This window comes from Anolis carolinensis, chromosome 2 (genome assembly GCF_035594765.1).
Source record: "Anolis carolinensis isolate JA03-04 chromosome 2, rAnoCar3.1.pri, whole genome shotgun sequence".
NCBI lineage: Eukaryota > Metazoa > Chordata > Lepidosauria > Squamata > Dactyloidae > Anolis > Anolis carolinensis.
The window spans coordinates 19,319,201-19,347,014 of NC_085842.1; the positions used below are offsets into that span (position 1 = coordinate 19,319,201).

At 41.9% G+C, this 27,814-nt stretch overlaps 2 protein-coding genes across 7 annotated transcripts in view; one reads left to right on the forward strand and one right to left on the reverse strand.

Moving 5' to 3' along the window:
• LOC100553531 (zinc finger protein 347) overlaps window positions 1-10,045 on the reverse strand; it is a 21,096-nt gene extending 11,051 nt beyond the window's left edge. The window contains exons 1-4 of one of the 2 annotated variants that reach the window (XM_062973334.1): window positions 9,363-10,045; window positions 8,685-8,787; window positions 6,945-7,015; window positions 6,679-6,805 (exon numbers count right to left, since the gene is read on the reverse strand). In XM_062973334.1, coding sequence (XP_062829404.1) covers window positions 6,679-6,805; window positions 6,945-7,015; window positions 8,685-8,787; window positions 9,363-9,761 — 700 coding nt within the window. In that variant the 5' untranslated portion in view covers window positions 9,762-10,045. The remainder of the gene's footprint in view (window positions 1-6,678; window positions 6,806-6,944; window positions 7,016-8,684; window positions 8,788-9,362) is intronic. The other variant, XM_008120039.3, reaches the window with a different exon arrangement.
• Window positions 10,046-10,199: 154 nt separating this feature from the next.
• Window positions 10,200-27,814, forward strand: part of LOC103280570 (zinc finger protein 260) — a 29,495-nt gene continuing 11,880 nt past the window's right edge. The window contains exons 1-6 of one of the 5 annotated variants that reach the window (XM_062973356.1): window positions 10,201-10,310; window positions 13,755-14,124; window positions 15,032-15,149; window positions 16,667-16,731; window positions 17,275-17,401; window positions 18,890-25,032. In XM_062973356.1, the coding sequence (XP_062829426.1) occupies window positions 15,047-15,149; window positions 16,667-16,731; window positions 17,275-17,401; window positions 18,890-20,958 (2,364 nt within the window). In that variant the 5' untranslated portion in view covers window positions 10,201-10,310; window positions 13,755-14,124; window positions 15,032-15,046 and the 3' untranslated portion in view covers window positions 20,959-25,032. Of the gene's footprint in view, window positions 10,311-13,754; window positions 14,125-15,031; window positions 15,150-16,666; window positions 16,732-17,269; window positions 17,402-18,889; window positions 25,033-27,415; window positions 27,610-27,814 lie in introns of those variants that run through there. The other 4 variants (XM_016997151.2, XM_008120037.3, XM_016997150.2 and 1 more) reach the window with 4 other exon arrangements.

The window sequence follows — 27,814 nt, forward strand, 5'->3', positions numbered from 1 at the left end:
GGAACTCTCTGTCCTTGAGTGTGGTGGAGGCTCCTTCTTTGGAGGCTTTTAAACAGAGGCTGGATGGCCATCTGTTGGGGTGTGTGTGTGTGTGTGTGCTTTGAATGCTTCTTGGCAGGAGGTTGGACTGGATGGCCCACAAGGTCTCTTCCAACTCTATGATTCTATGATTCCTGGCATTGGTATGGTTTCTCTCCTGTATGGAGCCTTTGGTGGATCATGAATTGCCAATTCTGAGAAAAACATCTCTCACACTCCTGGCATTTGTAGTTTCTCTCTGGTGTGAAGCCTCTGGTGGTTCACAAGTTGTGCATTCTGAAGAAGACACTTCACACTCCTGGCATTTGTAGGGTTTCTCTCTTGTGTGGACTCTTTGGTGACTCACCAGATTTGAACTCTTGAGTAAAACATTTCCCACACCCCTGGCATTGGTATGGTGTCTCTCTGGTGTGGGCTCTTTCATGCTTTATAAGGTCTGAACTGTAAGCAAAACAATTCCTACATTCCTGGCATTTGTAAGGTATCTCTCCTGGATGGATTCTCTGATGGGTTATAAGTTCTGACTTCCAAGCATAATCTTTCCCACACTGTTGAAGTTTGTGTGGATTCTCAGTGTGGTTTCTGGTGGCTTTCATGGTGTGAACTATGAGAAAGGTATTGCCTGCTATTGAGGCATTGGCCTGGTTTCTCTTCTGTGTGCAGTCTCTGGTGGATGACAAATTCTTCATTCCAAGAAAAGCTTTTCCCACACTCCTGGCATTGGTATGGTTTCTTTCCTGTGTGAAATCTCCAATGGCTGGCAAGGTGTGCATTCTGAGCAAAACATTTTCCACACTCCTGGCATCTATATGGTTTCTCTCCTGTGTGAACTTTCTTGTGCTTCACAAGATGTGCATTTTGAGCAAAGGATTTCCCACACCCTTGACACTGGTATGGTTTCTTTCCTGTATGGAGCCTCCTGTGGCTAAGAAGGTGTGCTTTCTGAGAAAAACTTTTCACACACTGCTGGTACTGGTATGGTTTCTCTCCTGTGTGAATTGTCCCATGCTTCACAAGGTGTGCATTTTGAGCGAAACACTTTCCACACTCCTGGCACTGGTATGGCTTCTCTCCCGTGTGAATTCTCTCATGCTTCACAAGATTTGATCTGTGAGCAAAACACTTTCCACACTCCTGGCATTGGTATGGTTTATCTCCTGTATGAAGTCTCTGGTGACTGGTTAAGTGCGCATTCTGAGAAAAATCTTTGCCACAATCTTGGCATTTATATGGTTTTTCTCCAGTGTGAATTCTCTCATGCTTCACCAGATGTGCATTCTGAGCAAAACTCTTTCCACACTCTTGGCATTTGTATGGTTTCTCTCCTGTGTGAACTCTCTGGTGGGTAAGAAGTTCTGACTTCCAGGTGCAACATTTCCCACACTCCAGGCACTGGAATGGTTTCTCTCCTGTGTGGACTCGCTGATGAACCATTAATACTGATCTGTAAGCAAAGTGTTTCTCACATTCCTGGCACGTGTGAGTTTTCCTACTTTTGCAGATTGTCTGATGGCTCAGATGGCTCAATTTGTCATCTAAACTCTTCCCTGAGAGTTTATATCTAAAGTATTTTTTTCCAACCTGGAGCCTCTTGTGAAGCACAAATGCCATATCATGAGCAAAATGTTTCCCATGTATGTTGTATTTGAAGGACTTCTCCCCGAGAGACCTTTCCTCTTCTGTGTGGGCTTCCCAGTGCCTGATAACATCCCATTTGCACCCAAAGAACTTCCCACACAGGGCACATGCATATCTCTTCCGCCAGTTATCTGCTGGGGAGAAGGAGAAGAACAGAAAACAATAATTCCCATTGGAACGGACTCTTGGAGAGTGAGAAGATATATACTGTAATGGAAATGAGCCCCAAATACCACAATTATGAGGGAAACAATATGTTGTCTCCTTCCTTTAACTGATTTGTGGGCTCCAAGCTTTTTATTCATCCCGATATTTAAAAAACTACATTCAGGGCTTGTCGAAGACTTTCATGGCCAGAATCACAGGGTTTTTGTGTGTTTTCCGGGCTGTATGGCCATGTTCCAGAAGTATTCTCTCCTGACATTCCGCCCACATCTACGGCAGGCATCCTCACCTCTGAGGATGCCTGCCATAATAGATGTGGGCGAAATGTCAGGAGAGAATACTTCTGGAACATGGCCGTATAGCCCATAAAACACATAACAACCCCATTCAGGGCTTGACTTGCCAAGATCACGGCATTAGTTGTAACCAAGCTTCATATACAACAGCATTAACTGGGATTAGGGTGCATGATCCCCATGAAAGTGGAAAAAATGTAAACGTTAAAAGCACTATTTCTTCAACCTAAGAGAACACCACTTTATGAATCTCTAGGTCACCTAGTGTGGTTTTATGGTCAATTTCTAATGGAAGGTGAGCATAGAGTCGCACTGAAGGACACAGCAATCCCTAGGGAAAAAATATATAATCAAATCCATAAATAATCCAATCCACAATTGTGAGGAGCTAGCTGTGCAACCTGTAATAATAATGGTATCTGTCATGACAGGTCAACCTGTTAAAAACTTGTGTGCAAGAAACTGGCTGAACAAATGTTTCATAGGATCTATCTACAGGTCTTTTCTAGATAATTCAGGGCTATTGATCCCTGGAGTTTTGAGAAGAAATCTGAGGGGAGAAGGGTCTCCAGGAGTTTATGCCACCAGCACACAGAAGATCACAAGGAGGAAAACCAGGCCAATCCTAAGGTTAACTGGGTCTCCACAAAAGCAGATGCATGATTCAAACATTCCAAGCCAAATGAAGCAAACACTCTTGTTATTGTGTTGTCGAAGGCAACTCTTGTTATTATTAGTTGTTAGCTGCTGTCAAGTCAATTTTGATCTAAGGTGAACATATGAATGAAATATCTCCAAGTCACTCTATCATCAACAACCTTGCTCAGGTCACGAGGACTCAAAGCCATGGCTTCCTCGTTTGAGTCTATATCTGGAATGCAGTCTTCCTCTTTTTCAACTTGCTAAAGATTACCTTCCTTAGTGAGTTACGTCTTCTCTGATGCATCTGAAGTACAACAGCCTCAGTTTAGTCATCTCGGCTTATGGGGAGAGTTCCAACTTGATTTGCTCTAATACCCATTTATATATCCTTTAAACTGTCCATGGTATTTACAGATCTCTTTTCAAGGACCATATTTCAAATCAATTCATTTTCTTCTCATCAATCTGCTTCATTGTCCAATTTTCACCATACATAGAAATTGGAAAGAGAGCTTAAGCACCCGCTATCCAGAATTCCAAAATCCAAAATAGTTGGTGGGTGGTGGGTCCGTAGAGACCAATAGAGTGGTGGTGGGTCCGTAAAGACCTATTCTCGATCTGCATGTTCTTTCACAGGGAGGAATCATAGAATCATAGAATAGTAGAGTTGGAAGAGACCACATGGGCCATCCAGTCCAACCCCCTGCTAAGAAGCAGGAAATCGCATTCAAAGCACCCCTGACAGATGGCCATCCAGCCTCTGCTTAAAAGCCTCCAAAGAAGGAGCCTCTACCACGGCCCCGGGGAGAGAGTTCCACTGTCGAACAGCTCTCACAGTGAGGAAGTTCTTCCTCATTTTCAGGTGGAATCTCCTTTCCATTGATTTCAAGATGGAAGGATGCCCCGATAAGTGTTGGCCTTCCTCTTGACATGTTTTTTCCTTTCGCCCTCCATTCGTGCCTCTTTGAATTCCTCAGCACTTTTGGAGGACTGTTTTGGTTATATTACTGCATGGCAGAATGGGATTGGACTAGATGGTCCTGGAGGTCCCTTCTGATTCTATGTTCCCAATATTAAAATTATTTGGAACTACACTTAATATGATAAAATACATTTAAAAGATTTATTTAATAAAACAAGCAGTTCAGATTTAAAACAGTGCATCCCCACATTTTTGTTTTTGTTTTAAAAGAGCCTATTAAAGCCTGCAAAATGTTCTTTGGCTGACAATAAAAGGACAGCAGGGAGAGGGTTATTCCGGAATTCCTGAATCAAGGGGCAGCCTGTTGTGGCTCAGCAAGAGGCAGAGGACTTTTCTGATCATAGAATCACAAAGTTGGAAGATACCTTGTGGGTCATCCAATCCAAACCCCTGCCAAGAAGCAGGAAAATCATACTTAGAGCACCCCCAACAGATGGACATCCAACCTCTGCTCAAAAGCCTCCAAAGAAGGAGCCTCCAACACACTCCAAGGCAGATAGTTCCTCTGCTGAACAGCTCTCACAGTCAGGAAGTTCTTCCTAATGTTCAGGTGGAATCTCCTTTCCTGTAGTTGGAAGTCACTGTTCCACGTCCTAGTCTTCAGGGCAGCAGAAAACAAGCTTGCTCCCTCCTCTCATGACTTCCCCTCAAATATTTATATATGGCCCTCATCATGTCTCCTCTCAGCTCTCTCTTCTGAAGGTTACACATGCCCAGCTCTTTAAGCCTCTCCTCATAGGGCTTGTTCTCCAGACCCTTGATCATTTTAGTCGCCTTTCTCTGTACACATTCCAGCCTGTCAACATCCCCCTTCAATTGTGATGCCCAGAATTGGACACAGTGTGATTCCAGGTGTGGTCTGACCAAGGCAGAATAGAGGGGGAGTACGACTTCCCTGGATCTAGGCACTAGATTCCTATTTATGCAGGCCAAAATCCCATTGGCTTTTTAGCCACCGCATGACATTGTTGGTTTATGTTCACCTTCCTCCCCACGAGGACTCCAAGATCTTTTTCACGCGTACTGCTGTCGAGGCAGGCATCCCCAATTTACATCTTTGCATTTTATTTTTTCTGCCTAAGTGGAGTATCTTGCATTTGTCCCTGTTGAACTTCATTTTGTCAGTTTTGGCCAATCGTCTCTCTAATCTGTTAAGACCGTTTTGAATTCTACTCCTGTCATCTGAAGTATTGCCTATCCCTCCCAATTTGGTACTATGCATTAAGTTTCAATTTGTCTGCTTTGGCTGTTGTCTTATAGTGAGAAAATGCCAAGAAAGATATCTCCTGCAGTTGCAAAAAGCACGGAAACCTTTTGAGAAGAAAATGTTCTTCAAAAAAGGTTTCCTAACATCCAGTTAGGCTAGAATTGCAAAGACTAAGGCCCCTTCTACACCACCAAACAATCCAGATTATCAAAGCAGATATTTCACGTTATCTGCTTTGAACGGGATTATATGAGTCTACACTGCCATATAATCTAGTCCAAATCAGATAATCTGGATTTACTATGGCAGGATAGAAGGGGCCTGAGTGAACACTGTGGTGGAAGGAGAGAAAGACTGCCCACAACAAACAAATAACCAATCAAAAACCCTGATAGGATTTAGAAAAGGCAGCAGGTTTGGAGGTGATAGATCAAAACACAATAAACAGGTTGCCAGATGTCAAAGAGGTAAGTGGGTTTCAGAGAGGATTTTTTTTTTTTTTACAGATCAGAGCATTGGTAGCAGTGAAGAAGGTAAGATGACCTCGAATGGAGTGAAAGGGGAAAATTAAGAAATAATTTGACAGTTAAAATAGGAAGTTCAGGCTGATGAATAAAGAATGAACTGAAAACAGTTACTCCGCAAATGAACTACATAAGTAAAACAGCAACAGAAATCAGACCTTTGTTTCACTAAAGCAGATGTAGAAAAAAAAATCACAGATTCCTGCCATACAAAATCCAGATTATCTGCTTTGAACTGGATTGTATGGCAGTGTAGACTTATATAATCCAGTTCAAATATGATGTGGATTATCTGCTTTGATTTTTGTTTTTCGTGTCAGGAGCGACTTGAGAAACTGCAAGATTTGGCTGTCTGCAAGGATGTTGCCCAGGGAACACCCAGATATTCGATGTTTTACCATCTTGTGGGAGGCTTCTCTCATGTCCCTACATGAGGAGCTAGAGCTGACAGATGGGAGCTCACCCTGCTCCCCAGAGTCACACTGCCGACCTTTTGGTCAGCAGTCCTGCCGGCACAAGAGTTTAACCCATTGTGCAACTGGGGGCTCCTGCTTTGATAATGGCAGTGCATGGCAGTGTAGAAGCGGCCTGATTTATCAGTGAAATGACCGTCAAGCTAATACTGAAATCTTCCCAAAATCACAAACTTATAAACACTTTAAGTAATTATTAGGGAACAGTTTGGAGGTTCAAATCCACAAGACAGGGTGAGCTCCCGTCTGTCAGCTCTAGCGGGGACATGAGAGACGCCTCCCAGCAGGATGGTAACACATCCAGGCATTCCTTGGGCAACATCCCTGTAGATGGCCAATTCTCTCATACCAGAGACAACTTGTAGTATGTTCTCAAGTCGCTTCTGACATGATAAAAAAAAAACCCAGAGAAGCCCACATACATTTCCAGGGGGAATTTCTTTTGGGAGCATAAGGGTATCATAAATATATATCAATTAAAAACTAAGAGGGGATTACTTTAATTTTCCATCTTAGTTAAACTTACCATCGTTAAGCTCATGTTTTAGTTTATACCATTTTCATTTCAGTCAATTATTATTTCTATCCCCGTTCAATCGGAATTTCAAATTATTGGGAAATATCCCATTTCCTGAGCCTTGCCTTAAGGAGATGCTATTATTGTGATTATTGCATTTTGAAAGAGAAATCTTCATCAGTGAAGGAACCTTACCAAGAGAGGCCATGATCCCATGGGTTTCTGTCATGATCTGTGCATGCAGGGCTTTCTGATCGGGATCCAGAAGATCCCACTCTTCTGTGGAAAAATAGACAGCCACGTCCTCAAAGGTCACTGGATTCTGGAGGGAAAAGAAGACATTTTCTACTCAAATAAAGGAACAAAATGCAAGTGAATTGATTATCTATTTGTGTGACCTTGGACAACTAGAGAATCCAAGGCTGTTCCAGTCCCCTTCTCATAGGAATCCTTTGCCTTACCTGAATGGATTCCACTCCATCCCAAAGAGGAAGAGACAACTGCGTGCTTGTTTGTGGTGTCATCCTAGACCCTGTAAGAGAGACCACATTGGAGGAAAGACAATCAAATAAGTTTGTCTCTAGGGTTACAATTACAATGTTCAAGAGAAAAGTATAAATCACTCCTTTAAACATATAGAACTGATGCAGTGCTTAGAGGGATGGACAGGGGTTTTATGGGAGTTCCATTCTAACTCCCAATGAGCCATGAAATCCATTGGGGGATGGAGGGCCAACTCCCAATCTCTCTCACCATGTTGTTGGGGCAATGGTAAAGTGGTCAGGTGGGGAATAAATAGTCCTTGAGTCCTAGGGAGCAAAGGCCAGTTATTAATTTGTTGAGGGGTTGAACAAATTAATATTTATCTACTACTATTTTCCACCTAATTCCAAGGAAGCTCCCTGAATCCTAAACCATTGCCTGGCAGCTGTGACGGACTGGATGAGGGCCAACAAACAGACTTAATCCAGACAAGACAGAGGTCCTCCTGGTCAGTCGCAAGGCCGATCGGGGCATAGGGTGGCAACCTGTGCTCAATGGGGTCATATTCCCCCTTAGGACACAGATCCACAGTCTGGGAGTTCTTTTGGATTAATCACTGACACTTGAGGTGTCAGTGATCGGCGGTGGCCGGGAGGACCTTCACACAATTAAAACTTGTGCACCTATTCGATAGTCCCCACCCTTCAAGCCTTTTGGGCAAGTTTAAAAACATGGCTCTTCAGAAAGGCCTTTGCCCCCAGTGTAATTTGGCCAGCTTGATGACCCACCGATTCTGCCACTCCTGCACTTTCTTATTGCAGACAGCTAGCTTATTTGTAGGTTCTACTGCGTTTTAGAAAATGTTATAATTCTTACAATTTTTACTAGGATTTTATGTGTATTGTTGTTTTTATACTTATGTCATGCATTTATACTTATGTATTGTTGTTCATATGCGCCACTTGCAGTGCTTCTCTGAGTCCCCTCGGGGAGTTGGTGGTTGGGTACAAATAAAAGATTTATTATTATTATTATTTGAATGGAAGGTTATCAAGACAATTAAAAAGCCATGCTCCGATCTAATTATGTGCAAAATATATGTAAAAGATCAGGAGCAAGCTTGTGAAGAAAATAATAAGTAGACACGCCTCTCAACACGCCACCTTGATTACATTCAACTCACATCCTTGTTTAATATAAGATCACAACCAGTAAAGCGGTATCAGAGCAAAGATGGCATTAATGAATAATGAACACTAAGCAATTCCATAAACAAACTGATGGCTCAACAATTTCAAACAAATGTGAGGTTTGGTTATATGCGACAAGCAGCTTATGCTGCTAATCATTCAATAATTGCTTTTTTGATCACCAAAATATAGGACTTGGATAACATCCCCTCTACTAGTAACATGGATTGTAAAAATGTATACTCTGTTGTTCCATCCATTCATAATGTACTTGTAGGAACCCATGCATAACTCAGGGCCATGTGGAGACAGTATGAGGCCTCTTCTACACTGCCATATAAAATCCAATTATCTGCTTTGAACTGGATTATATGGCAGTGTAGACTCAGATAATCTATTTAAGGATTATCTGCTTTGATATCTGGATTAGATGGCAGTGCAGAAGGGGCTGACTCTACACTGCCATATAATCCAGCTCAAAGCAGATAATCTACAAAGGAAGTCACAACAGATAAGGCTTCTTCTTACCCTGCAAGGCTGCAATATCATATTCCTCCTGCTTGATCTTCTTCCACTGGAGACTGGGGCTTGTGTCTGATGAAGACGGAAGATCCACGCAGCGTTTTCTGGCCTGAAACAGCAGTGAGAATTTGAAACTCAATGTAGAGAAGCGTTCCAAAATGATAAAAAGTAGAATCTTAGAATTATAGAGTTGGAAGAGACCTTGTGACCTATCCAGTCCAACCTCTTGCCAAGAAGCTGGAAGATTGCATTCAAAGTCTGAGACTTTCAGGCAAAAGAATCACAAGACAAAGATTGTTTGTTGCAACATGTTTTACCCCTTAGAATTTGAGACTTTTGAGTGTGGATGTTTTGTTACGTTTTTGACATTATTGTTTATGTATCATGTTGTAATTTGTGTTTTGCACTGTGTTTTTACTTCTTGTAAGCCGCTCTGAGTCTTGTTTGGAGAGGGACTAAAGTTTATTATTATTATTATTATTATTATTATTATTATTATTATTATTATTATTATTCTACACTGCCACATAGTCTTGAATATCAGTGCAGATAATCTACATTATCTACTTTGAACTAGATGGGCAGAGGGGTCACATAGCGTCCCATCCTGAAATAAAGGCAGGGTGTACATTTAATCTATCCATCTATGTTGGTTTTACAGGCACGAAGAGGAAATGCTCTCACCTGTTCATCCTGCCTCTTGTCCTCTGCCCAACTCAGGAGGAAGCCTTCCGCCAGGGCCACCGCCTGGGAAGAGGTCTCTGCCCCACACTCTCGGACCCAGCTCCCCATCTCTGGGGGCAGGAGGCTCAGGAACTGCTCCAGGATCACCAGGTCCAGCATCTCAGCCTTGGTGTGTTGCTCTGGCTTCAGCCACTGGCGGCAGAGGTCGTGGAGGCGGCTGCAAACCTCTCTGGGTCCCTTGCCCTCTCGGTAGGAGAGCTGCCTGAAGCACTGGCGCTGTATGTCTGAGCTGCCAGTGTCGCTAAGGAACTCTGTTTTCTTCCATAATTCCCTATTGGTCTTGGCCCTTATGCCATCAGGGTCTCTTCCTAATTCAGAGCTAGTTAAATCTACCTCCATTTTTTATCCTGCAGCAAATAAGATCCAAGTTAGGGTTCCCTGCTCTTCTTCTCTCAAGGCAAAGACACTCTCAAAAGGTTTTGCTCCAAAGTTCTGCAGAGTCACAATAAGCTGTAGTAGAAGTTGCTATTGTAATTGTCTTACACTATGACATGGAAGATTTCAAGCAAGACGACTGAAGACCTCCTTATATTCAGGGTCCATCCTTTCCCCTTTCCCTTCCTTTCTCTTATACACTTTTTTTTCCTTACCCTTCTTTCCTTCCTAACAAAAGACTAAGAAGGGTTGCTGTTTCCCACGGGCCCTCTTCAATGTGGCACCGCTGTTTCGTCGCCTTGATGCTCAACCAGGCAAGGAAGGGTGAAGGGGAGTGAGTTTGGTTCCCAGAGAGGCAGGAAGTAGGCCTCTACTTCCTCTCTTCCTTTTCCTGTCCCTCTAGGAAACAAGTCCCCTCCCTTTAACCCTTCCCTGCCCAGCTGGGAGAGGGGAGTTCCCCCCTTTGCCCCCTCTTTTCTCATCTTCCTCGCAGCCTGTCTCCTTCTCCTCCTGGTGAGTCCTTGCTTATTCCCACACCTTCTCTTCCATAGCACTGAAGATCCTTAAGTGCTAAAAGTATTAGGGGTAATCTCCCAGCAGTTGACTTGTGCCTCTTCCCCACCTCTATACAAAATCCACATTATCTGCTTTGAACTGTGTTATATATGTGTGTATACCAGGCCTGGGCAAACTTTGGCCCTCCAGGTGTTTTGGACTTCAACTCCCACAATTCCTAACAGCCGGTAGGCTGTTAAGAATTGTGGGAGTTGAAGTCCAAAACACCTGGAGGGCCCAAGTTTGCCCAGGCCTGATCTATATTATCATATAATCCCACAGTCTGTCTTCTGTGTGCCCAGGAGGGAATCTCTCATCCCGTATTAGCCATGGATTGAGGTTTATTTATTTACTTCATTTATATACTGCAGTTCTCACCCCTAGGTGAGACTCACCCCTACGTTCCGGGTTTTAGCCTGCCACTTTTGGACTCTCGCTTACTGAGATGTGTCTGTGTGTATCTTAGGAGGCTGTTTCTTGATTTAAGGTGTTGGTGTGCTGGCTGACATCTGAACAGAGGCTGGGCCAGAGATGTCAATGCCTTGGCCCTTTCACACTGGCCTCCAACTGACAAAGAGTTCTTCTCTCACCCTGGACTTCCCACTGATATATATAAACCTTCCTTGCTTAGTTTCTCCATACCTCACAACCTCTGATGATGCCTGCCATAGATGTGGGCAAAACGTCAGGAGAGAATACTTCTAGAACATGGCCATACAGCCCGGAAAACTTACAACAACCCTTGGTCCTTTCATTGCTGGCTGCTACTTCCCACCATATGTCAGGTGGTGCAATTCCGACTAAACAGTATAATTTCTCCAGCAATGTACGGTGTAGTCATCCTGTGATAATGTGGCATGTCTCATTAAGAGCCACATCCACTGTTTTAACATGTTGAGATGTATTCCACACTGGGCATGTGTACTCAGCAGCTTGCCAGGCAACTTTCATATGTTATTTCTAGCACCCACTTTTTGCTTGATAATCAAGCAGTGCTTCTTATAAGTCAAAGCATGGCCCAGAGTAACTCTCAAGTATTTTGGTGTGCTGCAATGCTCCAGTGGGATTTCTTCCCAGATAATCCTCAGACCTCAAGATGCTTGTCTGTTCTTAAAATGAAAAGCACACATCTGCATTTTAGATCAGTGGTTCTCAAGCTTGGGACCCCAGATGTTTTTGGCCTTCAACTCCCAGAAATCCTTACAGCAGGTAAACTGGTTGGGGTTTCTGGGAGTTGTAGGCTAAAAACATCTCGGGACTCCAGGTTGAGAACCACTGTTTTAGATGGATGAGGAATCAGCTGATTTTCTCTGTCATAGTCAGTAAAGGCACCTAAAACTTCAGAAAACTTCTGTTCAATCATTTCAAACTCTTTGTCCTTCTGGCAGTGGCTGGTCATTTGTATAAATGTTGAACATTGATAGAGCACGCATGCTCCCTCAAGGGAGGCCATTCTTCTGTTTGGCCAAAACTAAAAAAAATGAATTTCAACAAGGACAAATGTAAGATACTAAACTTAGGTAGAAAAAATGAAATGCAAAGAACTAGAATGGGTGACACCTGGCTCAAGAACAGTCCACGTGAGAAAGATCTTGAAGTCTTTGTGGAAAACAAGTTGAGCATGAGCCAACAGTGTGATGCAGCAGCTAAAAAGGCCAATGGGATTTTGGGCTGCATTAAAAGGAGTCTTGTGCCTGGATTGAAAGAAGTCATGGTGCCTCTCTATTCGGCTTTGGTTAGACCTCTTTACCTGGAATCCTGTGTCCAATTCTAGGCCCCATAGTTCAAAAGAGACATTGACAAGCTGGAAGGAGTATAGAGGAGGGCGACTAAGATGATCAAATGTCTGGAGACCATGCATCCCTATGAGGAGCATCTTAAAGAACTGGGTCTGTTTAGCCTGCAGAAGGTTGTGAGGAGACATGAAAAATATGAAAGGATGTCATAAGGAAGAGGGAGTGTGGGCTTGTTTTCTGCTGTCCTTGAAACTAGGACTTGGAGCAATGGGTTCAAACAACAAGAATGGAGATTCCATTGAGCATTAGGAAGAACTTCCTGATTGTAAGAAGAGCTGTTCAACAGTGGAACTCTCTGCCTCAGAGTGTGGGAGAAGCTTCTTCCTTGAAAACTTAAACAGAGTTTGGATGGCCACCTGTCAGGGGTGCTTTGATTGTGCTTTTCCTGCATGGCAGGGAGTTGAACTAGATGGGCCATGTGGTTTCTTCCAACTCTACTATTCTATAATTCTATTATTCTAATCCATTTTAAAGCAGATAACCTGGATTTTACATAGCAGTGTAGAAGGGGTCTCATATAATAAAAATGTGGATTGCCTGCTTTGATGATCTGGATTGTATAGCAGTGTAGAAGCAGCCTGAGTCTACACCGCCATATAATCCAGTTCAAAGCATTTGGATTTTATGTGGCAGTGGGGCTGGAGTCAAGCTGCAGGTAAAAAAATCCCTCCTAAGCATTAGGAAATCCTTCCTAGCAGTAGGAGCCGTTCGACATTGGAATATGCTGCCTGCTTATCCCAAAGGGCTGATGAATCAGTTTCCTGTTGATTATGCATGGAACCGATTCAAGTTAATGCAGGTCTTCATGTGGCCTTGAACTGTATAAAAGTATAAATTAACAGAATAATAGTTGTAATTATACCAAGAGCTCTTCCACACAGACATATAACCCAGACTATCAAGGCAGACACTCCACAATATCTGCTTTGAACTGGATTATCTGAGATCACACTGCCATATAACCCAATTCAATGCGGATTTTATACTGCTTTGTGGAAGGGGCACAAGTTAGGTTTAAAATGAGGAAATAAATCTGTTCTCATTACAACATTTACCGTAATTTACACACACACGTGTATAAAAAGGCCTATATAAACATACAGAGCTGATGTGTTGCGGTTAAAAAGACAGATTATAGAGCTCTTGAGCTGAAAGAAAGCTTTAACTTAAGCTAAATTCAAAGTTTTGTGTAAAAGAAGAATTTGGAGAATGAGATCACAGAATAAGGACCATGGACAGCGGTCTAGATGGGGCTATAGGTGAGGAATTGAGATGGAGTGGCTTTTGGAAAGCTGAGGCTGGATCTACACTTCTACCATATATAAAATTCAGATTATCTGCTTTGAATGGGATTACATGGCAGTGTAGACTCATATAATCCAGTTCAAAGCAGATAATGTGGATTATCTGCTTTGATAATCTGGATTATGTGGCAGTGTAGATCCAGCCGGAAAGGGAGAAAGTGGGAGTGGGGCATTGGAAAGAAAGAGGCTAGACAGGAGGAGGATGAAGCTCTATTTAGCTCTCTAATAAACAAAGGTCTTAGGTGAAACAACCTTCCCAACTCTCTTCACTAACTTTGGTCATTTGTCTGCCATTCTTTCAGGAAGGAGACCTGCTGGCTACTCAGAATCTTCTGTATCTCCCTCACCTCCAAATGCAGAATAATTATTAACAAGGTCTTGACTTGGCAAAGTAGGGGAACTGAATCTCTTGGTGGAGTTTTTACTCTGAGGGAGAAGAAATCAGAATAACTTTGAGGCTTTAGGCACACTCATTGGAGCACAGATTTCAAATGGATTAAATCCACTCATGTGAACCAGAAGCGGGAAGAAATCATGATGGTATCAGTCCTGAGAGCAATGGGAAATTTTGGGAAAGAAACATGCAGGAGTTCCTGAGCAAAGATATAGCCAGCTTTGACATAGAGCATTAGCGCTTCAGGCAATTCTGTCAAGAAAGCAAGGAACCTCAAGGCAAGACGGCTGCATGAGTTCTGCCATCAGTGGCTTTATTTCATGTCAAAATCACTGCATAATTTTTTTTAAAATTAAGTATTGCATAAATAAATAAGTTTTAAATGGATAAACAGGTATCACAAGCAGCTAAATTATTTTAGAACCAAAACAGGCAACAGCGACTGCATTGTCTGTAGCTTTAAACAGTTCTTCCTCTGTGCATGAGGTAGGGTATTGTGGGCAAGCATACAGATGCGGAGTTGTTTGTTCTGCTCTACAGTCGCACAAGGTGGAGGATTTCTCTAGGTTGTGGCTTAGAAAGTCAGGAGTGTGGGACTCCTGCACCTTGTTTTGAAGTAGCGTATCCATCTCAACGTCTCTGAGCAGGATCATTCTCTCTAAAACAGTTCTATGGCCCTTTTGTTTCATGTTTACAAAGGAAACTCCAAGTTTTTTCCTGCTGCTGTTCCATAACCATATGTGGCAGTTTTCGCTTTTCCAGTGGCAGCATGTGGTTCCTCTCATGGACTCTGGAGGAATGTGATCCTGTATTCACCCAGATGTCAGCCACTTCTAATATATGTCAAGGGTCCTCAGGCTATGGCCTGCTGGTTGAATTCGGCTCACCAAGGTCTTGACAAGAAAACTCTGTAATAGGGTTGCCTTAGGGTCATTCTAAATCTGAAATGACTGGAAGGCAACAGTAACAACAACTACAAACTATAACCCCCCCCCCCCCCAAACAGTCTAAGGGACTGTGAACTGGCCTTCTGTTTAGATTTGAGGACCCCTAATATAAGGGGCAATCATGCAACAATTGCTAATCTTGAGATCCTTGTACCTCAAAGTGTCAAACGTTGCATTGCTTAAAATAATTTTCTAACACTAATTCATATTGAGTGAGGAATTCTCCCTTCTCTTTCAGGCCAAACATTTCCTCATGGAAGTTCCCCCGGCATTAAGGAAGTCTCCAAGAGATAACACACAGAGTCTCCAATGGAAGGAGCTCAAGCATGAAGGAGATGGAGGTACGGCTTCACAGGGTAAGAATGAACCTTTTCTGAACTTGCAGAACCTGCAAGATACAAACTTGTCTTAATAATAAGTTTATTTTTATATCCCGCCCCATCTCCCCGAAGGGACTCGGGCGGCTCACATGGGGCCAAGCCCAACAATATACAATAAAATACAACAGTATCAAATGCACAATATAAAATACAACAATATAAAATACATCACAATCACAGTAGATCAACAACACAGCTTCAGCAGAGTAAAAAGCATGGCCATTAAGAGGCGATATCATGGTGCTTCAGTCCATACTCTTTGGTGGAGAGGTAATTTTAATCGTGCAGTGAATTAGGAGAGCTAATCAAGGGCATCTGTGATAAGGGACAAAAGACTGTACTATAGTTTTGTTTCTTATGCTTGCATAAATGTCCTGCTGGAAGAGACTAAGAGCCCTCTCACACAGCCATATAACCCAGGATATTAAAACAGAAAATCCCACAATATCTGCTTTGAACTGGGTTATCTGAGTCCACATTGTCATATATTCCAGTTCAAAGCAGATAATGTGGGATTTTCCACACAGCAGAATCAAATCCAACATTTTCTGTTTTGAACTGGAATATATGGCAGTATGGACTCAGATAACCCAGTTCAAACAGATTTTCTACTTTGATATCCTGGGTTATATGGCTGTATGGAAGGGCCCTAAGATCTCTCGACTCTCCTAAACCCGGGCTCTGAGATCCTCGGGGAATTACTTTCTCTCAGTCCCACTGCCTTGAAAAGTATGTGGAACATGCAACAGGAGTCTTGGTATTCATCAGTACAGTAGAAGTAAAGCAGTTTGACACCATTTGAACTGCCATCTGACGTCAAACTGCATTAATTCTACAGTGAAGATACACCTTAGATTGGCCTGTTTTCTTTCTGCCAGCCAGTAAAGATATTTTTCTATGGGAACATTTGGTGATCACTATACCCATGTACTATATCCATTCGTGTATAAGCCTAGAAATTTTAGTCAAAATATGCACTCCAAAACTGGATCAATTTATCCCGAGGTCAATGCAAATACTGTTCATTACTTCTTGTTGCAACCCACTTCAAGTCTTGGGGAGCGGCAGGTAAGAAATAATATTAATACTACTACTGCTAATAATAATAACAATATGATCATCATCACAAAAGGAAGGGCCTGCTTCTCTGAGAAAAGGGTGAAAGACAAGAGCTTAGTCATTTCTGTGAAAACCTAAAAGAAGTACTGGTCCCCTCTATGCTCTGACACAGCGCTGCTGCTTTTTAAAATGTTTGGGCAGGAACATTACAGTGGTGGTGGTCAGGGGTGGCGCTGGTGTAGAATAATTATCCATTTAACAGTGGGTGATATCAAAATTCATAATTTTGCCCCCTAAACCTTCCCTTGACATATACATGAGGCCAACTTATGTAAAAGTATGTATGGTAAATGGCTATTTGGTGAAGTCTTTAATAAGATTGAGAATTTCAATTCAGACATGTTAGCTTCCCATTCCTTTGCTCTCTCCTACAGGTACTGGAATGATGCCACCATCTAGTCCTCAGTTATTTCTATGGGATGGAATGGAACCTGTTCAGGTAAGAAGGTGGGTCTGGGAGAAGAGACTGAAGCAGTGTGGATATCCCAAGCTCACTTCCCTGACAACATTAACTAAGAGCTTGCTCTCAGCAGAAAGAACTGGAACACTGGACTCTTGAAAGCCTGGGTGTGAATCCCTGTGTGTTCGACCAATAAAATCTTGAGTTAAAGTTTCTGTCTTTATTCAATGTATTTTCTTTTTTCTTGACTACCAAAGAGAAGGAAATGGGTAGTTTTCCCTTATTTCCTTTTTGGACTCAAACAAAACTCTCTTTTTGTTTGTTTCTGGCAAAGGGAAGAGAGCAAAGAAAGCCTTGTTGGGTCTGATCAAAGGCTCTCTGAGGCCAGCATTCTGTGTCCTGGAGTGGCCAACCAGATGCCTTTAGGAATTCTGTAATCCAAGCTTAAGGCTATAGCTGTCTCTTTTTTCTTCTGCCTTGGCAGTTGGTGTCTCTGCTAATGGACCAACAGTGTGGTCTTTTGCATGTTGTTTCTTTATAGTCTTCATATGAGCTGTGAGCAGGATTTCCTTTTTTTTTCAGGGCTGGGTCACCTTTGAGGACGTGGCAGTCCATTTCTCCCCAGAGGAGTGGGATCTTCTGGATCCTGATCAGAAGGCCTTGCACACACACATCATGGAGGAGACCCATCGGATCATCACCTCTCTTGGTAAGATGATAATTTCTGATTCAAAATGCAATGATCACCATAAAGGCAATAGTGCTTTTTCTGATTTGGAATAGAATCATTAGTTCTACCAGTCACTGGGAGATCCTTATGTTTGGGTGAGGGAACTACACTCCAATTCCCTGCTGCTTTCATGTATTTGGCTAGTACTTTTTTCAGCTTGTCAGGTAAAGAGACATGCTGGGAGCAGTAAGTCATCAGCACTTGGTGTGCTGCCTTAAACAGTTCTAGAAACAACAGAATTTTAGGGCTAATAGTAGAAAATTATTATTATTTCATTATCTTGCATTTCTACAGGGATGTTCTTTAGATACTATTTTGGCAGTATGATTGATTTAATGTGGATTTTTAAAAAGCTTTCTCTTGATTTTTCATATTAAAGGTTTATAGTTATGCCATAATCTGTTTCTAACCTGATTTTGTAAAGAAAATTGAGTAAAAATTTAAGTAAAAATTTCCTGTATTATATCATTTTAACCTCCCTCAGTCTTTGTTCGAATCTGCTTGTTGTATGTAGGATTAAACCAAAATCAGTAATCTGATTTTAGAATGTCAAATCCTAAATATAGTTCTTGCTATCTCATGAAGAATAAAAAGACTGGGGCATAAAAAGTCAATGAGAGGTAGAAAAAGAACAGTATATTTTCCTTATTCAGCATTTTTTTTCTTGATTGCATAGGACCACCTTGTGGAAAACTAATGGTATTACCTGAAAAAAATACAGAAGTTTTAGAAGTGCAGTCATTTTGATTGCTTGTATTGAACCTAGTAGAGACTGGCTTAATTTATTCTACTTAGTTATGCTCTATTAACTTACTCCACCTAAATATATTACATACATTTTAGAATGTTAGTCTTCATAATTATTAAATTGCATAATGAGACCTCCACTTTTGTAGAGGTTTGAAGTGCAGGATTTCCACAGAAGTCGGAAAAAAAAATTGAATATTATTTTTTACTGAAGAGAACATTTCTTTAGGAATCTCTAGGCCCTCCAGTGCAATTCTACAGTCATCTAGTTCCTAGATATTTTTAGATGAAAAAAATACTTTAAAAATTCATGGCTTTTCATCTTTGTGGAAGTCTTGTGCCCTAACAGCTGGGATTTCTGGGAGTTGTAGGCCAAAACACCTAGGGACCCATAGGTTGAGAACCACTTGTCTAGTTGTATAGGAATATAAAAAATTAAACACTGTTCTTGATATTCTATGAATAATAAACATTTTGTAACCATCAGAGTCAATGAAAGTGGGTGGAAGGGACAAACAGTATTTCTTTTCATCCATGACTATTTGGTTTACTCAATTTCTGGGATTTCATTCCCCTTACACTCATAGAATCATAGTGTAAGGGGAATGAAATCCCAGAAATTGAGTAAACCAAATAGTCATGGATGAAAAGAAATACTGTTTGTCCCTTCCACCCACTTTCATTGACTCTGAGGAATGAATTGGTTTTTGTTCTTCCCAGCAGATAACTGGATGAAGAGCAATGTGCGTACCACATCTGGGAGATATTTTTTGGACAGATGGAAATTCATTGGACACCAGAAACACCACACAGAAGCAGAAGGGTCTACTGAAAACAAGCCTTTCAAATGCAATTTATGTGGGGAAAAATTTGCCCAAAGTATGGCACTTCTGCTTCACAAGAGGCTTCATACTGGAAAAAAATACAGCGGACGTAAAGTCGCAAGGAAAGGGTTTCATTACAAATTGCAGCATGCAAGCCATCAAGGAGTCCACAAGCAAATGAAAAAGCACAAGTGCCAGGAATGTGGCAAACACTTTGCTTGCAATTCAGTTTTAGTCATTCATCAGAGGGTCCATACAGGAGAGAAACCATATAGATGCCTGGAGTGTGGAAAATGCTTTTCTACAAATTCAATCCTGGTGAATCACCAGAGACTCCACACAGGAAAGAAACCGTATAAATGTCAGAACTGTGAAAAGTGTTTTTCTACATATTCAAACCTTGCAAGCCACCAGAGGGTCCACACAGGAGAGAAACCATACAAATGCCAGGAGTGTGGGAAATGTTTGTCTGACAAGTCTTACCTTCTTGATCACCAAAGAATCCACACGGGAGACAAGCCATACCAATGTGAGGAGTGTGGGAAATGTTTTTGTACAAACTCAAGCCTCGCAAGCCACCGGAGAGTCCATACAGGAGAGAAACCGCACAAATGCCTGGAGTGTGGGAAATGCTTTGCTCGCAGTTCATACCTTGCAATTCACTGGAGACTGCACACAGGAGAGAAACCATACAAATGCCAAGAATGTAAAAAGTACTTTGTTTGCAAATCTGAACTTGTGAGGCATCAAAAGAGGCATAAAGGAATGAAACCGTACAGTTGCAATGTGTGCGGGAAATGTTTTTCTCGAAATTCTGTCCTTGTGAGCCACCAAAGAGTTCACACAGGGGAGAAACCATTCAAATGCCAGGATTGTGGGAAATGTTTTGCTCAGAATGCACACCTTGCCCGCCATCATAGAATTCACACAGGAGAGAAACCTTACAAATGCCAGGAGTGTGGGAAATCTTTTGCTCGGAAGGGACATCTAGTGATCCACCAGAGAGTCCACACAGGAGAAAAACCATTTAAATGCCAGGAGTGTGGAAAATCTTTTGCTCACACTGCCTATCTTATGAGCCACCAGAGAGTACACATGAGAGAGAAGCAATACAAATGCCATGAGTGTGACAAATGTTTTTCTAGAAATTTAAGCCTTGTTATTCACCAGAGAGACCACTTAGGAGAGAAACCTTATAAATGCCAAGAATGTGGGAAAAGTTTTGCCCACAGCTCACACTTTGTGGTTCATCAAAGAGTTCACACAGGGGAGAAACCATACACATGCCAAGAGTGTGGGAAATGTTTTTCTACAGGTTCCATCCTTGTGGCCCACCAGAGAGTCCACACAGGGGAGAAACCATACCAATGCCAGGAGTGTGGGAAAGGTTTTTCCAAAAATGCAAACCTTGTAAGCCACCAGAGAGTCCACACAGGAGAGAAACCATACAGATGTCAGGAGTGCGGGAAACATTTTGCTCACGGTTCATACCTTGGGATCCACCAGAGGCTGCACACAGGAGAGAAACCTTACCAATGCCAGGAATGTGAAAAACGTTTTGCTCGCAGGTCATACCTTGTGCAGCATAAGCGATTCCACACAGGCGTGAAACCATATAAATGCCAAGAGTGCAGAAAATACTTTGCTTGCAGGTCGGAACTTGAGAAACATCAGAGCAACCATGTAGGAGAACAAACATACAAATGCCAAGTGTGTGGAAAGTGTTTTTCTCGAAATTCAACCCTTGTCAGCCACCAGAGAGTCCACACCGGAGAGAAACCATACAGATGTCAGGAATGTGGGAAATGTTTTGCTCAGAACGCACACCTTGTAATTCACCAGAGAATCCACACGGGAGAGAAACCATACAAATGCCAGGAATGTGGGAAATGTTTTTCTCAAAATTCAAGTTGCGTGAGCCATCAGAGAATCCACACAGGAGAAAAACTAGAGAAATCCCATTAGTGTGGGCTATATTTTGCTAGTGTTCATTTGAAGCAGAAGATTGTCCACAGAGATGAAAAAGTTTTTAAACTTCCTGGAGTGTGAAATGTTTTCAAGTCAGGGGTTTGGACTCCTTACAGGATACTAACAGGAACATAGATCTGGATGGAATTCAAGGACCATCTGATCCTACCCTCCCTGGCTTCTAACTTGCATTTAAAAACCTCCACTACAGCAGAATATATAACCTTTTTAAAAGTTTGTGATAGCTCTTACGCTTGAATTCTCCTTAAGTTTTTGCTGGAAATTTCCTTCGGGAAGGTAACGGCGCTCCATGCAGTCATTCCAATGGCCACATGACCTTGGAGGTGTCTACAGACAACGCTGGCTCTTCGGCTTAGAAATGGAGATGAGCACCAACCCCCAGAGTCGGACACAACTGGACTTAACGTCAGGGGAAACCTTTACCTTTACCTAATGTGACTTCATTGGTTTGGATCCTGTTGGCTAGTAGAATGTAAAGTCATGGCATTTTTCACATGCCATTCCTGCAGATGTTTGTGTATGACTGTTCCATGTCTGTTCCATGACAAATTTATGCAAACCCTCCGTTTCTCACAGAGATTTATTTCCAGAACTTGTATCATCTTGGGCACCCTTCTCTTGTCCTCTTAAACTATGAGACCCAGAATTAGACAGGGTACACCTGGTGAGTCTTGGCCAAAGAGAGCATAATATCATTTCTCTCCATCTGTGTCCTGGCAGAAAGTATGCAGAGGAAGCAGCTGGATCTCCAAGAGGTCAACCAGATATTTCTTGGCACCAACTTCTGTGTTTGCTCCTCTAGGAAGGAAGGCTAGATAATTGCTGCCCAGATCATCGCGGCAAAAGAGAATCTCTACTCTCAACTACAATAGAGTCTCACTTATCCAACATAAACAGGTCGGCAGAACATTGGATAAGCAAAAATGTTGGGTAATAAGGAGGAAAAGCCTATGAAATGTCAAATTACATTATGATTTTACAAATTAAGCACCAAAACATCTTTTACAACACATCTACAGAAAAAGCCATCCAAAACACAGTAACATTATGTAGCAATTATTGTATTTATGAATTTAGTACCAAAAAATCGCAATATATTGAAAATATAAAAAACATTGGCTACTAACAAATTAACTACAAATAAAGATAGAATTGCATAAAATGAACTTACAGTAGCAGCATTGACAGAAATTAAATCAATAAAAAGTTCAATCCTTCCTGCCAACTGTGGATCAGGGCAGGAGGCAAATTGCACTGGATAATCCAGAACGTTGGATAAGCAAATGTTGGATAAGTGAGACGCTACTGTAGTTACATTTTCAGATCAGTTTGTAATATATGTCTATATGTCTCTTATGTATGTTTATACACATATATCTGATGTTGCTCAAGGTATATAACAACAGTTGTGTATTCCTTTCACCAAAGCCTGTTTAGAGATGTTCCTGCCTGTTCCTCAACAGATCAGTTTGCATTCTAGAGTGGATAAATGGCTAGGTTATATCATTTAAACTAGTAATGTTCCTTTATGTGTCTATTATAAATATGACTGCTGGGGAGATGCAGAGGATATAAAGGCACAGTTCCTGGGCAAGTGTAACACCTTACCTGCCATATACTGTACTATAATGTACTGTGTGTTCCTTACAGGTAATGCAATGGCATGAAAGTGGTGTGCCTAAACATTAAAATATTTCTCACTAAAGGGCCTGCATCAATAGGGGTATAGCGTCTAGATCCAGGGAAGTCCTGCTCCCCCTCTACTCTGCCTTGGTCAGACCACACCTGGAATACTGTGTCCAATTCTGGGCACCGCAATTGAAGGGAGATGTTGACAAGCTGGAAAGTGTCCAGAGGAGGGCAACTAAAATGATCAAGGGTCTGGAGAACAGGTTCTATGAGGAGAGGCTTAAAGAACTGGGCATGTTTAGCCTGCAGAAGAGAAGGCAAGAGGAGACATGATAGCCATGTACAAATATGTGAGGGGAAGTCATAGGGAGGAGGGAGAAAGCTTGTTTCCTGCTGCCCTGCAGACTAGGACACAGAACAATGGCTTCAAACTACAGGAAAGGAGATTCCACCTGAACATCAGAAAGAACATCCTCACTGGGAGAGCTGTTCAGCAGTGGAACTCTCTCCCCCAGACTGTGGTGGAGGCTCCTCCTTTGGAGGCTTTTAAACAGAGGCTGGATGGCCATCTGTCGGGGGTGCTTTGAATGCGATTTCCTGCTTCTTGGCAGGGGGTTGGACTGCATGGCTCATGAGGTCTCTTCTTCCAACTCTTCTATGATTCTATAAAGGGAATGCATATGTATATCTGTGACCGCATATAATAAATTATTACTGTATATGCATGTATGTGACTAAGTTTCTGTGGGATCACTACTTGTGTAAGTGTGTGTTAAGAGAAAAACACCTGGTCAATTACAACTCATGGTTGAGTAATTGGAACAATCAGGGCTAACAGGCTTGAGCCACTCCCTGAATGGGGTATATCTGGGAAATGTTTGTAATGTCTTTTGGGGACTTACTGGGGGACTTACTTACTGAATGCTTGCTGAGAGCCTACTATGAAGATGCATGAATTTAATGCAAGAGACTTTATGTGAGTTTTTGTTGCTGGAAGTTTTATTATGATTTTTGACTCTGCTACTTAAGAGTAAATTTTTTGGTTTTCTCTTCCATTTTCGTGGCTTGTTTTTCTTTTGCTCATTGTGGATACAACAAAGGACTGGATAAGTCTGGACAGGACTGCACGCAGTTTGTTTTTCTACAAACCCGTAACATAAATAACCTAAAAAACTAACAGAGATCATGCTCCTTCAATATAAATCCTGAGACTGCCATCCTGAATATTATACTAACTTTACATCTTTTTAATAATTGCAAACTTTATGGATGAAAGGGATGCTGTGTAGCATGTTCCCATGATATTCTTGGAAACAAGCTACTAAAATGTGGGTTAGACAATGTTACTCCTAAATGGATTTGTATTTGGTTGACTGACCAAACCCAAAGGGTGCTCACCTTTAACCTGAAGTGACTAGTGATGGACTGGACTGTTCAAGACCTTTATCTATGACATAAATCTGAGTTTTCCAAACTGTGTATCGTGACATTACTATTTGACCTGCAGTTCATAGGTGTTTAATGAGTGAATTGTGTTGGCTCTGACCCGGTCCGGATTAAGGTTTACGTGCAAGGTTTTGTGGATGAATGGTTTAAGTATTTTATATTGTATTGTTTTAAATGTATTTATTGTATTATGCTAAATTGTTTAATTGTTTTAATTGCTTATGTTTTAACTTTTTGTATTGTATATTGGCATTGAATCTTGCCAGACTGTGAGCCGCCCTGAGTCCCTTCGGGTGAGAAGGGTGGCATAGAAATGCTAGAAATAAATAAATAAAATAACAAGAAATATCTGAATCTGTGAAATAAGCAGTGGGTGCTTCTGTGGAGGTGACCTGCAACTGCTTGCATTAGGGAATCAATCAGTGAGCAGCTGGTGTCCGTTGTTGTCCTTCTGCCAGCCCTCCTCCTGTGTTGGCCCTCCTCTCTCGCGAACCCATCATCCTTGGCACTGGGTTGTTATATGTATTCCGGGCTGTATGGCCATGTTCTAGAAGTATTCTCTCCTGACGTTTCGCCCACATCTATGGCAGGCATCCTCAGAGGTTGTGAGGCATGGAACATCAGAACAGTAGATGGGAAGCAACACTGAGGGCAGAGGAGCTCCAGGGACGGCTAATGACTCTGAACAAAAGATGCCCTCCAGGCAAGAGACAAACCTTTCCAATGCTAATTAAGGTGATCAACTGCAACATTCATGCTGACTTCCAACTGACAAAGAACTCTTCTCACACCCTGGACTCTCCACAGGGCTTCCCAGTTCTCAGTATCTATGCCACAGTTTTTAAGTTGGTTTGTTTTTATTTTTCTTGGAAGACGCCTGTGCGTGATTTTTTAAAATGATATTATGCTATACTAATACTATATTGTATATACATATAATAATATTATAATGTAATAAAATATAATAATAAACTATTGCTGCTCAGTCGTTTAGTCGTCTCCGACTCTTCGTGACCTCATGGACCAGTCCACGCCCGAGCTCCCTGTCGGCCGTCACCACCCCCAGTTCCTTCAAGGTCGAGCCAGTCCCTTCAAGGATACCGTCCATCCATCTTGCCCTTGGTCGGCCTCTCTTCCTTTTTCCTTCCATTATCCCCAGCATCGTGATCTTTTCCAAGCTTTCCTGTCTCCTCATGATGTGGCCAAAATACTTCAGCTTTCCCTCTAATATCCTTCCCTCCAGTGAGCAGCCATTGGGCATTATTTCCTGGAGGATGGACTGGTTGGATCTTCTTGCGGTCCAAGGCACTCTCAGGATTTTCCTCCAGCACCAGAGTTCAAAAGCAACTATCTTCCTTTGCTCAGCCTTCCTTATGGTCCAGCTCTCGCATCCATAGGTTACTATGGGGAATACCATTGCTTTGACTATGCGGACCTTCGTTGCCAGTGTGATGTCTCTGCTCTTCACTATTTTGTCAAGGTTGGCCATTGTTCTCCTCCCAAGAAGTAAATGTCTTCTGATTTCCTGGCTGCAGTCTGCATCTGCAGTGATCTTCGCACCTAGAAATATAAAGTCTGTCACTGCCTCCATGCTTTCTCCCTCTATTTGCCAGTTGTCAATAGGTGTAGTTGCCATGATCTTGGTTTTCTTGACGTTTAACTGCAACCCAGCTTTTACACTTTCTTCTTTCACCTTGGTGATAAGGCTCCTCAGCTCCTCCTCGCTTTCGGCCATCAGAGTGGTATCATTTGCATACCTAAGGTTGTTAATGTTTCTTCCAGCAATTTTAACTCCGGCCTTGGATTCCTCAAACCCAACATGTCGCATGATGTGTTCTGCGCACAAGTTGAATAGGGAGGGTGAAAGTATGCAGCCCTGCCGCACTCCTTTCCCAATCTTCAACCAGTCTATAATAAACTATTATATATGTATATTATATACTAGCTGTGCCTGGCCACGCGTTGCTGTGGTAAAGTATGGTGGTATGGGAAATAGTCAAGATAATCCAGTTCAAAGTAGATAAAATAAGATTATAAATAGGTTATATAGCTGTGTGGAAGGGCCTTGAGTCTACATTGCCATATAATCCAGTTAAAATTAGATAATCTGTATCTTATAGGCAGTGTGAAAGAGGCCTAAGTGAGGCCTAACTCTTCCTGTCCCCTGGGCTGAGTGGATTGCTAGGAGACCAAGTGGGCGGAGCTTAGCCTTCTAACTGGCAGCAATTGGATAAAAACAATTATTCCTCTCCCTCTAATTAGGAATTTATTTTTCTTTTCTTTTTGTTGTATGAACATAGAGGCATGGATGAGGGGTTGTGCTGCCAAGTTTAGTGTTTCTGGGATGTGTAGTTTTGTTTTGTCCTAGGCTGAAATTTCATTACCCTTTTATATATATAGATTGCATGTAATATTACTAATAATATTGTAATATAGTGGTATAGTACAATATCTATATATATAAAAGAGTGATGGCATCACGGCAGCGGACAAAACAACAAAAGTAAACACCCCACAACCTCGAAAATTGACATCACAACCCCTCATCCATGCCTCTAGGTTGATACAACAAAAAGAAAAGAAAAATAAATTCCTAATTAGAGGGAGAGGAATAATTGTTTTTATCCAATTGCTGCCAGTTAGAAGGCTAAGCTCCGCCCACTTGGTCTCCTAGCAACCCACTCAGCCCAGTGTTAATAAAATGATAAAAAATAAATACAAATAATACAATAAAAATTATAAAAAAACACTAAAATAATTAATACAATAAAATACTATAACAAAATGACTAAAAATAATACAACAAAATAATAAAATATAATAAATAAAAAAGATAAGTGACAATAAAATTAATTTAAAAAAATACAAATAACATCAAATAAAAATTCCACAACAAGTTTTAACCGATACCACCACCACTTTGCCACAGCAACGCGTGGCCGGGCACAGCTAGTAGTAATATATAATGCTTATATTGTGCTATGCTTATATTGTGCTAGCCCGGGCTGTGGCGCAAGCTGGTGAGCAGCCAGCTGCAGCCAGCTGAGACCAATCACTCTGACCAAGAGGTCATGAGTTCAAGGCCAGCTCGGAGCCTGCATTTGTCTTCCGTCTTTGTTCTATGTCAAGGCATTGAATGTTTGCCTTATATGTGTAATGTGATCCGCCACGAGTCCCCTTCGGGGTGAGAAGGGCAGAATATAAATACTGTAAATAAATAAATAAATGCTAATAATATAATTTATTGTATGTACTGTAGATATAAATTGTAAGCCGCCCTGAGTCCCCTTCGGGGTGAGAAGGGTGGGATATAAATGTCGCTAATAATTTTTTTTTATTTTTATTTTTTTCGTGTCAGGAGCAACTTGAGTCGCTTCTGGAGTGAGAGAATTGGCCGTCTGCAAGGACATTGCCCAGGGGACGCCCGGATGTTTTTGATGTTTTTACCATCCTTGTGGGAGGCTTCTCTCATGTCCCCGCATGGAGCTGGAGCTGATAGAGGGAGCTCAACCACATTCTCCCCAGGTGGGATTCGAACCTGGCAGCTTTCAGGTCAGCAACCCAACCTTCAAGTCACTTAGTCCACTACGCCATCTGGGGGCTCCTGTCGCTAATAATAATAAATAATAATAATAAAACTTTATTTATACCCCGCCACCATCTCCCCGTGGGGACTCGGGGCGGCTTACATGGGGCAGAGGCCCAAACAACATACCGGTAGGACAAAACATAGGCAACATAATACAAATCACACTAT